The sequence below is a fragment of the Lithobates pipiens genome, unplaced genomic scaffold, assembly GCF_037356315.1.
Source record: "Lithobates pipiens isolate NorthernLeopardFrog02 unplaced genomic scaffold, aLitPip1_a1.2 Scaffold_22, whole genome shotgun sequence".
Taxonomy (NCBI): domain Eukaryota; kingdom Metazoa; phylum Chordata; class Amphibia; order Anura; family Ranidae; genus Lithobates; species Lithobates pipiens.
Window position 1 is genome coordinate 40,550,245 of NW_027507784.1, and position 14,481 is coordinate 40,564,725.

Below are 14,481 nucleotides of genomic sequence, written 5' to 3' on the forward strand. Positions count from 1 at the left end.
GAAGTGGAGGGTAGGGGAGACATTGGGGGACTAATAGACCCCAGATATCTCCATAAGAGAGGAGCTATCATCTGCAATGCTATCACAAAGCTTGTTTAGTCCCCTTTTGATAGCAATAACGTTAAATATAATAAAATAAACAAAAATAGTGTTTAATTTTTTTCTTTTTAAGTTAAAAATAAATTATAAATAAAAATGATAAGTTTAAAAAAAAAAATGATAAAAACTATGAAAAATCCAAAAAAAGGTGCTAAAAATAAATTAAAATAGTATTCAAAAACTAAAATCTAATCAAACAAATACAAATGATAAAAACTATGAAAAATAAAATTAAAAAAAGTGTTTAAAAAAAATTGAAATATAAAATGTAAACGATAAAAAAAAAAATGTTAAAATATTATTCAAAAACTAAAATCTAATCAAACAAATACAACATGATAAAAACTATGAAAAAAAAAAAAAATAAAAAAAAAAGTGTTTAAAAACAATTAAATACAAATGTAAATGATAAAAAATAAATTAAAATAGCATTCAAAAACTAAAATCAAATCAAATAAATACAAATGATAAACAAAATTTAAAAGAAGAAAAAAACAAATAAATACAAATATTGTTTTTAAAAAAAATGAAGATTTAATAACATAAATATAAATGATAAAAACAATGAAAAATATAAAAAAAGTGTTTAAAAAATCGAAATCTAAATGCAAAAGATATAAAAAAAAATAGTATTTAAAAACTAAAAAATCTAATCAAATAAATACAAATAATAAAAAAAGTAAAAATAAAAAAAAATAAACAAAAACAAAAATATTGTTTTTTTTTAATTAAGATTTAATAACATATATACAAATAAAACAATTTTAAAAAGTTTGAAAAAAATAAAAATACAGTGATAAAACAAGTAAAAAAACAAATAAAAATAGTGTTCAAAATTTTAAATGTAATTAAATAAATACAAATGATAAACAAAATAAAAAATAAATAAAAAGATATAATATAAATACTGTTATAAAAAGCAAAATTGAATGAAATAAATTAGTAAAAAAGTGTTAAAAAAAATCTAAATATAAAAACAAGTGATAAAAAAGTAAAAAGTACCGTAAATAAAAGCACTGTTTGAAAAAATTAAGACTGAAGAAAAAAATGCAAAATGATAAAGACAATTAAATAAATATGGTTTTTAAAAATATAAATTTAAAAGTAATAAATACAAAAGATAAAAAGTAAATAACAATTGTGTCTTGAAAAATTTGAAAATATTAAAATAAAGACAAATGATAAAAAGAAAAAAAAAGTCTATCAATTAAAAACATTGGTAGACGTGGACTCACCTCCAGTAGTTCAAAGTGACCGCGCTGGTCTTATGGCGAGCTCTGATTGGACAGTAGCTTGTAAGTCACAAGCTTATCAGCAAATCACATCATCCTAACGGGCGGAACCTACAGTGCCCTCATTAGGAGAGACCCCGCCCACCTCAGGGGTTCCCTTCTTCCTACTATTGCCTCAAAAGCCACCCATACATCCCGATAGAGAGCCACTTCTGCGTCATTTTGGAGTACAAAACGCTCCAATTAGCGCCCATTCGGTCCCCTTTCCCTCTTTCGATGAACAATATCAACTTTGCCCTTAACAAATATGGCGTTTCCGCTACTTCCAGCTTATACGGAAGTGCTATCCCCAACACGAACCCACTGACCCTGACACGTCTCTGGTTAGGACACGTCGCATGCCGGGAAGTGTAGTTCTCCTGAGCGCTGAGTGTCTGTGATCTGCGGTTGTATCGGAGCGAGGAGGACTACAATTCCCAGCAGGCAGCGCGGCGCCTTCAACCTTACCGGAGAAGATGTCGGGGAAAGTGAAGGTTCGAGCGGCGGCTAATGCCGAGTCTATGTCAGGAGCCGTGTCCGTGAATGAGAAAATCCTGAGAGACTGTCACAACCTGTACACCGAGCCTGACAATGGTGAGACCAAACCCCTATATCTATATACAATGTACACCCCTCCATCTATATACAATGTACACCCCTCCATCTATATACAATGTACAGCCCCCCCCCCCCCCCATTTATATACAATGTACACCCTCCATCTATATACAATGTACAGCCCCCCCCATCTATATACAATGTACAGCCCCCCCCATCTATATACAATGTACACCCTCCATCTATATACAATGTACAGCCCCCCCCCCCATTTATATACAATGTACACCCTCCATCTATATACAATGTACAGCCCCCCCCCCATTTATATACAATGTACACCCTCCATCTATATACAATGTACAGCCCCCCCCATCTATATACAATGTACACCCCCCATCTATATACAATGTACACCCCCCATCTATATACAATGTACAGCCCCCCCATCTATATACAATGTACACCCTCCATCTATATACAATGTACAGTCCCCCCCCCCCCCCCTATCTATATACAATGTACAGCCTGACAAAATAGTGAGTGTACAGCTTGTATAACAGTGTAAATTTGCTGTCCCCTCAAAATAACTCAACACACAGCCATTAATGTCTAAACCGCTGGCAACAAAAGTGAGTACACACCTAAGTGAAAATGTCCAAATTGGGTCAAAAGTGTCAAATTTGGCAAAATTAGCCACTTTCCCTCCCCGATGTCATGTGACTTGATGGTGTTACAAGGTCTCAGGTGTTAATGGTGAGCAGGTGTGTTAAATTTGGTGTTATCACTCTCATACTGGTCACTGGAAGTTCAACATGGCACCTCATGGCAAAGAACTCTCTGAGGATCTGAAAAAAAAGAATTGTTGCTCTACATAAAGATGGCCTAGGCCAGTGATGGCGAACCTTGGCACCCCAGATGTTTTGGAACTACATTTCCCATGATGCTCCACTACAATGCAAGGTGCCAGAGCATCATGGGAAATGTAGTTCCAAAACATCTGGGGTGCCAAGGTTCACCATCACTGGCCTAGGCTATAAGAAGATTGCCAAGACCCTGAAACTGAGCTGCAGCACAGTGGCCAAGACCATACAGCGGTTTAACAGGACAGGTTCCACTCAGAACAGGCCTCGTCATGGTCAACCAATGAAGTTCACATGCTCAGCGTCATATCCGGAGGTTGTCTTTGGGAAATAGACGTATGAGTGCTGCCAGCATTGCTGCAGAGGTTGAAGGGGTGGGGGGTCAGCCTGTCAGTGCTCAGACCATACGCCGCACACTGCATCAAATTGGTCTGCAGAAGGAAGCCTCTTCTAAAGATGATGCACAAGAAAGCCCGCAAACAGTTTTCTGAAGACAAGCAGTCTAAAGACATGGATTACTGGAACCATGTCCTGTGGTCTGATGAGACCAAGATGTGGGACATCCTCCAACATCCACCAGCTCTGTGATGCCATCATGGAGGAGGGGAAGAGGACTGCAGTGGAAACCTGTGAAGCTCTGGTGACCTCCATGCCCAAGAGGGTTAAGGCAGTGCTGGAAAATAATGGTGGCCACACAAAATATTGACACTTTGGGCCCAATTTGGACATTTTCACTTAGGGGTGTACTCACTTTTGTTGCAAGCGGTTTAGACATTAATGGCTGTGTGTTGAGTTATTTTGAGGGGACAGCAAATTTACACTGTTATACAAGCTGTACACTCACTACTTTACATTGTAGACAAGTGTCATTTCTTCAGTGTTGTCACATGAATAAAATATGAGGGGTGTACTGACTTTTGTGACATGCTGTATATACAATGGTGACCCCTCCCCCTCCCCTCCATCTTTCTCTGCAGGTCTCATCTCTCTGGCCGCCCACCTGGGTGTCACCTTCCTCCCTCCCCGTAAGAAGATCACGGTGATGTTGATGGGAAATCACTCTGCCGGGAAGAGCAGCTTCATTAATTGGTGAGATCTGGGGTTTCTGGGATTTGTAGTCCATCAGTCACTGGGGTGTGAGGCGCAGTGATGCCCTCTAGTGGTTAGATTCTTCCTCTCCATCAGGGAAGAGTAGAGGGAGGGGGGGGGGACACGACAATAGTTTGATACACAGAGCTTTACCGCACTCCATGTCATCCAATCACATTTCATGTCTGATGGATGGACTCGGCTTGTGTGCTGTGATAACCCACCACAGGGGGGTGCTATCACTCACCTGAGAAATGCCTAGTCTGGTTCTTGGTGGAAACATTTTGCCTTTTTATGAGGAAATGCTGATCTGTGTCCATCCATTTTATTTTTTCTTCAGGTACATTGAGGAGCATATCCAGAGGACGGGGGTCGCCATCGAAACGCAGGGGTTCACCTTCATCACCAGCGGCCGCAAGAGGGAGACGCTGACTGTAAGTGATTGGAGGGACGGGGCGGCTTTACATGGTGATGTCTCATTGCAGGACAATGGTTGGGTGAATGGATGAGATGTATGTAGAGAATTCATGCAGTGCCGTCATCTCCGCCATCTTCACTGTACAACACCAGAGCAGGTGGGGGATGGTTTATAACACGACAGTTCTTCATATCACCCCCACCACCTGTCCAGTCTGAGCATGCTCCTTCCTATACCCTCCCTCTCCCTGTCATTGGTTTATAGTGCAGGGACTCCCATTGCAAGCTTTGTTTCATCTTGCAGCTGCTTTAGTATATAGATCAACGTCGGCTATGTAGAGGGAATCTTTGCTTTATCCAGGTAGAACAAGCCAACAGGTCCGCAGTCATACAAACCTCCCACAACACACAATAGTTCCCCTTCTTTCCCCCATCCGCTCGGCCGTGGGAGAGAAAGAAAAAGAAAGGGTCTGTGTAAGGCAGGGGTCTCAAACTGCCGAGCCTCCAGCTATTGCAAAACTACAAGTCCCATCATGCCTCTGCCTGTGGGAGTCATGCTTGTAACTGTCAGCCTTGCAATGCCTCATGGGACTTGTAGTTTTGCAACAGCTGGAGGGCTGCCAGTTTGAGACCCCCTGGTGTAAGGTATGAGTAGCTGGAGCCATAGACCTCACATGATTGGCTTAGAGCTGTCACATGCTTTTGCATACTTGGCTCTGAGTGGGCGAAGCACAGGTCTACTTTATATTCTAAATCTGAAAAAGATTGTACAACTTAGGAAATGAAAGGGACAATTTACAGCAGGTCTGTCTTTTTTTTTTTTTTTTTTGGGGGGGGGGGGGGGGAGGTGGGTGTGTATGTGGCCCTCTTGTTTGCTCCCTTCTCTGTCAGCCCACCTCCTTCTTTCTCTGATGACCCACTCACTTGTTCCCTCCGCTGTTGGCCCTTTTGCTCCCTCCTTATGCTGGCCTGTTTGCTCGCTCCTCTGAAGGCACTTTTTCCGCTCACTCCTCCTTCTGCCAACCCGCTCACTTACTCCCTCTCCTGCTGGACTTTGTGCTCTCTCGCTCCTCTGCCAACCTCCTTTTATTTGGGGGGGTGGGTTTGTGTGGCTCTCACTCGCTCCTCTGCCAACCTCCTTTTCTTTTGGGGGGGGGGGGGTTGTGTGGCTCTCACTCGCTCCTCTGCCAACCTCCTTTTCTTTTTGGGGGGGGGTTGTGTGGCTCTCTTTCACTCGCTCCTCTGCCAACCTCCTTTTCTTTTTTGGGGGGGTGGGGTTGTGTGGCTCTCTCTTGCTTCTCTGCCAACCTCCTTTTCTTTTTGGGGGGGGGGGGGGTGTGTCTCTCTCACTCGCTCCCTCCTCTGCCGGCCCTCTCCCTTGTTCCTTCCTCTGCCAACCTGCTCACTCGTTCCCTCCTCTGCTGGGCCCCCTCGCGCGCTCTCCTCTGCTGACATGCTTAATCGCTCATTCCCTTGTCTGCTGGCACTCAGTCTTTGTCCCTTCTCTTCCGACCCGCTCACTCCCTTCTCTGCTGGCCCTCTTACTCGCTCACTCCCTCTGCCAGCACTCTCACTCGCTCCCGCCCTCTACTGGTCCTCTTTACTTGTTCCCTCCCCAGCCAAGTTTTTCACTCGCTCCCTCTTCTGGAACTTTGTTGCTCGGTCCTTCCTCTGCAGATCTGCTCGCTCCCTCTCTTGCTGGCCTTCTCTGCCAACCCTCTCACTCCCCCACTGTCTTCCTCCTCTGTTTGGACCTTTTTTTTTTTTGTAGTGTAATGCCGCATATTTTCCGACAGGAAATGTTGGATGTGAGCTTGCTGTCGGAAAGCCCGACCGTGTGTACGCTCCATCGGACATTTGTTGTCGGACTTTCTGCCAACAAATGTTTGCGAGCAGGTTCTCAAATTTTCCGCCAGCAAAACTTTGTTGTCGGAAAGTCTGATCGTGCGTACACAAGGCCGTCTCACAAAATTCCACGCATGTTAGGAATCAAGCAGGAGGAGCCGCACTGGCTATTGAACTTCCTTTTTCTTGGCTCGTTGTACGTCTTGTACGTCACCGCATTCTCACGTTCGGAATTGTTGGCCAACATTTGTGTGACTGTGTGTATGCAAGACAAGTTTGAGCCAACATCCTTCGGACAAAATTCCACGGTTTTGTTGGTGGAAAGTCCGGTCGTGTTTTACGGGGCATAAGAATTAAACTGAATGTGGCCCCAGCTCTTCTCTGGTTTATAGAGCTATGCTTCTCTAATTTTACAGTTCGGTAGTATAGTAAAGGTCTTTAGGGCCCCTTCCCTGGGAGAAAAAAATAATTTCTTTAATAATTGCCAGAGTTGTTTAATCTGTTCTCTAGAAATGAAGTCCAGTAGGTGTGGCCCTCAGAAGACCTAGCGTTGCCCTATGTAGAATTCCACCCAATTCAGTGCATTTCTATATTTGAGTAAGACGTGTTTTTATCAGGGTGTGTATCTCACTTATATTGGCTCAGCTTGTTCTACATCTTCTGTTTATTTGCACAGGGAGATGCCACCCTTCACCTGTATCCTCACTTCAAACCTCTGCAGTCTTTCCAAGGTGAGTGACCTTCCTTCATATCAGTTGGCTGACCTTCCTTTCATTCCAGATATAATTTGCTCGGTGGTGACAAGGACTTGCTCAGCAGGTTTGTCTTCTCCATCCTCCTTTTTAATATTCTGGCTCTTCTCCCCTGCAGGCGTATCTGAATACCTCTGCACTGAGATCTCCACGTCACGCCAGAAGAAGTTCAGTCTCGTCACCTTTGTGGACAGTCCGGGACTGGTAGATGGAGACATGAAGTACCCCTTTGATGTGAACAATGCCCTCCTGTGGTTAGGTCAGTGAATACTGAAGAACCGTTATAGGGTGACAATAAAATGTATAGCGGGGCGTAAAAAAAAAAAAAAAAAAAAAAAAAAAAAAAATCCAATACATCTCTGCAATAGATGCACATTTTCACCATATGTGTCTCTGTACTGATACTACAAGTACAGAAAAGGATCTCTTTATCCTGCCAGAAATCCAGTGGGCTAACTTCCTGTAGGAGGTTGACAACATTTGTCTCTGCTGCACTGAAATCCCCAAATGCTGTTGTCATCCCTGCGTGAGTTCTCCCCTGTGGGACGACATAACACCTCCCCTCTTCTCCTCCCTATTACATAAGAGGGGTGTTCTGTAGTCCAGCATGGGAGAACTCAAGCAGGGCTGATAGCAGCATTTGAGTTTTCAGAGACAGCAGCATTGATTCAAACAGGAAGTTAGGAGCTCATTAGATTTTCATTTAGATTGCAGATCTTTTTTACATAGGTCAGGCAGGATACATAGCAGGAGGGTGGTATCAGACATTAATAATATACAGTATCTCACAGGAGTGAGTACACCCCTCACAGTTTTGTAAATATTTTTGTATATCTTTTCATGTGACAACACTGAAGAAATGACGCTTGTCTACAATGTAAAGTAGTGAGTGTACAGCTTGTATAACAGTGTAAATTTGCTGTCCCCTCAAAATAACTCAACACACAGCTATTTATTTAATTACAAAAAATTACATTTATTATATTTTCCCCAATCGTCTTTCAGGACAGCCACCTTTGAGAGACACTGGCTCCTCCCCTCTTAGGAAACACCGCCTTCATTTTCATGATTTAAGCCTCCTCCTCCCTTCGTTCCTCAGTTATGGTGTTTCCTCCGGTGGGGAGACACCGCTAACGAACCTTAGCTGAATCAGTTGGAGAGACTGAAGCTATCCGAGCGGAGCTCTGGCCCCACTCGGCAGTCCGATCGTCTATCGGTCTACTTTCGGCAGTCCGGCCAGCTGGTAAGCTGAATTTTTGGACTGTCCATACACTCTAAACTTCGCTTGGGGAAAGCAGGAAGTCTTTAGAGGTTCATCCCTTCGTTCGCCCGCAGGAGGGTACTTCAACGGGATAGGCAGTCCGGTCGGCTGGGGAGCTGAACTCTGTACTGACCTTTTTTACACGCACTCTAATCTTCGCTTGGGGAAAGCAGGAAGTTTTAGGGAGGTCCATCCATTCGTTTTCGCCCAGTGGGGCGCTGCAACAGGACGTCCTAGGTCCCCCTGTGTTTGCAGTCGGCTTGGAGCTGGAGGCCGGACCAGATGACGGGCGACGTCAGTTCTGGTGGGGGCGGACGTCTTCGTTGAACCCGCGTCTTCCGGTTCCGGACACGGACGGAAGGAGGACCAAGCGTTCGGCTGGTGCAGCCTCTCTTCTAAGTTGCACAGGTAGCTTTTGGAGGCACGTTCGTACCACTCTTCCTCAACAGGAGAATGTCCGAAGCAGTGGCTTCAGGAGCTCCAGGAGTAACGGCACCAGCCACTCAAAGGTAAAAGCCCTGGCGAGGGGTTCCCTTACCTTACAACCAGTAGCTCCACTGGTGTTTTTTCCCCCTAGGTGGTCGGGGGGGAAGGGCAGTGCGTCTGGGATCCAGATGGAGATTGATCCTAGGGGAGGGCACCCCTTAAGTAGTGCTGGTGTTTCTTTTTTTAGGATTTTATGCTGCCCTTTTATCTCTGTCTCAGAAGCCTACGGCCACATCGCCCTGAATGCGCTCGATCTCATCTGATCTCGGATGCTAAGCAGGGTCGGGCCTGGTTAGTACCTGGTTGGGAGACCGCCTGGGAATACCAGGTGCCGTAGGGGACATGAGCAAATCTCCCCTTGGTTCTAGGAGGGAGCGTCCTTCATATAGAGCCTCTTTGGGGGAACCCCTGGTTCAGGGCACTTGGTAAAGAGTGTATTGAAGCACCGGATAGCTCAGTCAGACCTTTAACCTAAGGGTTCAGGGTTCAGGTCCCTGTTTGAGTGCCATCAGGAAACAGGCAGCAGAACACGGTGCATATCTGGCGGCTTCTGTGAAAGTTCCAGTGGCCTCAGCTCCAGAGCACTCTTTCACCAGCACAGCAGAGTGTTCCACCTAACCCGATGGATGTTCCTCCTGCAGGTTAAGGGAGAGTCTAGAGGGTTCCAGAGAGGAAGTTGAGGAAGAAGTTGACAGTGCCGTCTCAGACTCTCAAGGGAATCTGATGGTGAGGGCTTGGGTGGGGAACCCAAAAGAACCTCACGATGTAAACTTCCCCCCTGGATGAAGTGGATAAGCTCTTGGGAGCTATTCATACCACTTTAGGCATACAAGAGAAAAAGAAGGCATTGTCACCCCACGATCAGATGTACTAGGGCCTGGGGGAAGTGGGTGTTCCCGGTTCATGACGTCTTGATCGATGCCATCAGAAATGGCGGGGTCCCGAAAGGAAAACCTTTCTTTTCTGGTGCATTAAAACAAAGGTTTCCTTGGGCGGAAGAGGAAGCTCTTGTCTGGAATAGAATCTCCCAGGTTAGAGGCTACCTTTCTTCAGATGTCCAGGCATACTGACCTGTCCTCGGGACATGGGAATACTTTCAGACCCTATGGTTTGAAATGATGGACTCACTTCTGAAGGATGCATGGGTTTTTTTCTCTTAAGAAAATATCTAAGCCTGCCATAGCGGCCACAGGGGTGGCTCATAATATGAAGTGTCGGCTTAGCCAGATTAATGCATGAAGCAATGACGGCAGAGGAGACTTTCTATCCTCCTTTCCCACGCTGCTTAAGGAGTTGGCATACGCTGCTTCGATTCAATCCAGGCGAATGTATGCAAGATCTTCGGCTCTGACCAACTCAGCCTGGAGGGCCTTAAGGCTGAAGACATGGCAGGGGGTCAAGGCGTCCAATGCAAAAGCTCTGTGTAATCCTTTTTTACTGGAGACCTGCTGTTTTTGGCCAGGTCTTGAAGCAGTGCGAGATCGCACGGCTGATAAGATAAAGGCCGTTTCCCTTAAGAGGAAATGTATAAAAAAGGGGCCTTCCTCCCCCAGTGGGAGATGATCACCTCCAATTAGTTTGTGATGAGGATCATCAGAAGAGGTTACCGTTTGGAGTTTTCAGAACTCCCCCCTGTTTGAGACTCCTTGTCACTGAGCTGCCAAAATGTGCCCTTCTTTCCTCTTCAGGAGTTAGAGGAACAGGAAGTGGTAATACAGGTCCCAGCAGGATAGATAGGAAGGGCTCCTATTCTCACATTTTTGTGGTTCACAAGCCTTTGGAAAATTCAGGCTCATCCTGAAGCGTCTGTGTGTCTTAGTCACCTACAGATGGCTTTCGTTGGTTTTGGTCACTGGGTGAGGGCACCTCTTCCACCAAAACTGTTTCAGGATAGTAAGGATGCATACCTGCATATTCCCATCGCAGAGAACCACCAGCGTTTCCTTAGGCTGGCAGTGATAACTTCTGTAGGGGTGCTACACCTTCAGTTCAAAACACTTCCCTTTTGGGCTATCCCTTTCCTCCTCGTATCTTCACCAAAGTGATGGTAGAAGTTCTGGCATTCCTGCGTCTCAGGGGAGTCTCGGTGATCATGTGTCTTGACGATCTTCTCCTGTTTGTACCTTCTCTGGCGCAGTCGATTTGGGGTCCACAGGTAACAAAAGACCTGTTGGTGAGCCTGGGTTGGCCTCTGAACCTAGAGAAACCCAACTTAAATTCCTTACCAGGGGGTCACCTTCCTGGGGTAGGTGCTGGGCTCAACAGAACAAAAGGTCTTCCCTCCTTGGAGAAGATCCAGAAGATAGACAAAGCACTGTTGTTTCTCCAGGGCAACCGTCAAAAACTCAGGCAGGTTGAGTTTACTGACAGCCACGCTCCTAGCAGTTCAGTGGACGGGGTCATGTTACCGTCCTCTGCAAACTATTTATCTTGAAGGTTTGGGACCACAGTCAGGGGTCTTGGTACTTTTTGGTTTCGGTTCCAACTCGGGTAAAGAGGTCCCTTTGGGAAAGGGAGCACGTTTGTTACAAGACCTAGAATGGAGTTTGCCAGTATCCAGGGTGGTTACAACCGATACGAACGGCTTAGGTTGGGGTACACACCTAGACTCCTGTTTGGTACAGGGTACCTGGGAGAGGAAGGAATCTAAGAGATCCTCAAATTAGAGGGAGTTGAGAACAGTAGATCTGGTTCTCAGGACCTTTCAGAGAGTTCTCTGGAGACTTCATGTAAGAGTCATGGAAACAATCCCTTGGCAGTGGCTTACGTCGACAGGACGGGGACTCCTGGAGCGGATCCTTATGGGTCCTAGCGAAGGCCATCCTCAGATGGGCCGAATATTAAAATCCTGTCTTTCCAGTGATCTGTTTGAAAGGAGAGCAAATTCTAATATTAGATTTCCTCAGAGCAACCAGGTTCTCAAGCAGGAGGTTTTTCGAATGGATCACCCAGAGTTGGGGGATTCCTTGGATAGACTTTTTTTTTCTCAAGGGAAAACGCAAAGGAAGCCATCTCCTGTTCCATGAACAGGGGAGGTCGGGAGCAGACACACTAAAGCACAGAGTTGGGGTTTCTCTAAGTGCTATGCTTTCTCCCCTCCCGTTCTGATTCCTGCAGGGTCAGGGAAGTTTTCAGGTGGAGATTACTACCTGTTTTCTAATCACACCTCTTGGGCCCAGGAGGCCGTGGTTCTCCATTCTGAAGGGCCTGTCAGTGGAACCCCCCCGGGTTTTCCCGGTCTAAGAGTGTCTCCTTTCCCAGGGTCCAATCTGCGGTCCCCAGGTGGATTCTTGCAGCTTGGCTACTGAGAAGGAATTGCCGAAGGGCAAAGGGGTCTCAGACTGTTTAATAGCCACTCTTCTGAATTGCAGGTAAATAGAAACTCAGACCATTTTCTTGAAGGTATGGAGGCGGTTCAACAGCTGGTGCTCAGAGAACTCCTTCAATGTGAACAGCCTTGTAGCCGTTCTAGAGTTCCTGCAGTCAGGGGCAGATAAAGGTTTAGCCCCATAAACATTGAAGAGTCAGGTTTTCGCTTTTAGCGTATTCCTGGAAGGGCATTTAATATTAGACCTTGGTATAGTAAGGTTCTTAGAGCCTTAAGTAGGCAAAGACCAAGCCTTTGGTCATCCCCTCCCCTGTCGGGGTCACTCATTAGTTTTACAGGTTCTCACAAAGAACCTTTTCAGCAATTTGGAATCTGGCTTGTTATGGTTGATTACTCTCAAAACAGTTTTTTTGTGGCGATCACTACGGCAAGGAAAGTGAGTAAACTCGAAACCCTTTCTGTTAGGGCACTCCCTTTCCAGACCATTCAGTTTTTAAGACCATTCTGGCCTTTTTACCTAATGGTAGTCTCTAATCCTCAGAGTCCGAGAGATTATGCTGCCTATTTTTCGTTCAAAACCAGTGAGAGAACAGGAACACATCTTATTGGACGTTAGAAGATGTGTCCTTCATTATTTTGGTTGCACAAAGTCAGTTCAGGAAGTCTGATTTACTTTTTGTGTTACTTCCAAGGGCTAGGAAGGGTTCCAAAGCCTTTAGACGTACGCTAACCAGATGGTTAAGGTCAGCCATTGGGCAGATTTGCGTGGTTGGGGTATTAAAGCCTCCAGTTAGAATTAAAGCAAACTCAGGCAGGACAGCGGCAACTCCGCAGACAAAGTGGGCGGGTGCGTCTCCTGAACAGATCTGTAGAGCCGCAACGTGGTTCAAGTTTTCTACGTTCGTGAAGCGCTATAGATTGGATCTTCTCTCAGCCAAAGACCAAGCCCTTTGGTCACAAGGTGCTGCAAGCAGTAGGTCCCACCCTAAGACAAGGTACTCGCTTATCCTCTCAAAGGTGGCTGTCCTGAAAGACGATTGGGGAAAAATGGAGTTACATACCGGTAACATCCTTTTCCAGGAGTCTTTCAGGACAGCACCGGTTCCCACCCAGGTTTTTTGCAGATCATCGGGAACTCATCACATGAGACCGTCAGGTAAGACTAAAAGTTTATTTGTTTAACGTGTTCTTGTGTCTCCCCAGTTGGCCGGAGGTACTCTGGAAGAACTGAGGAACGAAGGGAGGAGGAGGCTTAAATCATGAAAATGAAGGCGGTGTTTCCTAAGAGGGGAGGAGCCAGTGTCTCTCAAAGGTGGCTGTCCTGAAAGACTCCTGGAAAAGGATGTTACCGGTACGTAACTCCATTTTTTTTTTCTAAAAAGTGAACTTATCCTTTTAAAGAGGTTCTTTACCCGAATGTAAGTCTTCAGCTACAAATACTGTAGCTTCTGACTTTTAATAAAAGGGCCCTTGCCTGTCCAGGGATCTAGCACCGTCTTCACCCAGGCCAGTCCTTTGCTGGTCTTTGTTCCCAGGGTGCCGGCTTGTTAACTGTGGGAAGCCAGCTGTGACTCCTTGCAGCTTCATAGCCAGCTCCCCACTTCTCATGTGCTTTTTTTGAATAATCCCGCAGCCTTTTGGGACCTATGACGTGTCCCAGAATGACATACCCCCCCCCCAACAGGTTATGTTTTCCGGCTTGCCACTATTTTTCACAGGTGATTTGATCAGTTTTACTGCCTTAAGCCCCATACACACTATCAGATTGTCTGCTGATTTTTTTCCTTCAGGTTTACCAAAACCATGTAATACAAGGGCCTGCCTGATTGCATACACATTGAAACCCCTAACGTTTGACCTCATATTATATGGTTTTGGTAAATCTGATGGAAAAAATCAGCAGACAATCTGATAGTTTGTATGGGGCTTAAGTAATTGCCACAGCCGTTTTCATCTCAGGGAAATCTTGAAAACATGACCTGTTGTGGGAGGTACCTGAGGACTGGAGCTGAGAATCATTGCTGTAAACTCTGAGAACACAAAAAACATGTACTGCAAGGCGTGTAGGCGCATCTGGACTAAAACTGCTCAGAAAAAGTACAACACATAAGGGAATAAAATATAAAATTCTATTTTACATTAAAAGTATTCACCTATAGAAACAAAGGAAAATAATTGATGTGTGTTTCTGTTCTTTTTAGGAGAGCTGTGTGACCTGGTTCTAGTTTTCTTTGACCCTATGGGTCAGGCACTGTGTAAACGCACCCTGGACATCGTGGAGAAGATCAACGAAAAGCACGGCGATAAACTGCGCTTCTACCTGAGCAAAGCGGACGAGGCCGGAGGAGAGAGCGACCGCCAGGTATCGCAGGAACCCCTACCAACCGTTATCTTGTTTTATTGCTAAGCTGCCCGTGTGTGATGTGAACAAGTTCAAAACATCTATCCAAGAAAATATTGTTTTCTTTCTATGGGGAGTGTGTTTGTGTGTGGGTTTTTTTTTTTTTTTTTT

At 45.3% G+C, this 14,481-nt stretch overlaps 1 protein-coding gene and 1 non-coding gene across 2 annotated transcripts in view; both read left to right on the top strand.

The window, feature by feature from the left end:
- Positions 1-1,584: 1,584 nt before the first annotated feature.
- Positions 1,585-14,481, top strand: part of LOC143923644 (uncharacterized) — a 32,570-nt gene continuing 19,673 nt past the window's right edge. The window contains exons 1-6 of the mRNA XM_077447451.1: positions 1,585-1,964; positions 3,769-3,880; positions 4,221-4,314; positions 6,819-6,873; positions 7,013-7,153; positions 14,171-14,331. Coding sequence (XP_077303577.1) covers positions 1,847-1,964; positions 3,769-3,880; positions 4,221-4,314; positions 6,819-6,873; positions 7,013-7,153; positions 14,171-14,331 — 681 coding nt within the window. The 5' untranslated portion in view covers positions 1,585-1,846. The remainder of the gene's footprint in view (positions 1,965-3,768; positions 3,881-4,220; positions 4,315-6,818; positions 6,874-7,012; positions 7,154-14,170; positions 14,332-14,481) is intronic.
- On the top strand, positions 8,863-8,981 carry LOC143925766 (5S ribosomal RNA). Its single transcript, XR_013262044.1, has one exon. It is a non-coding gene; the product is annotated as a 5S ribosomal RNA (ribosomal RNA).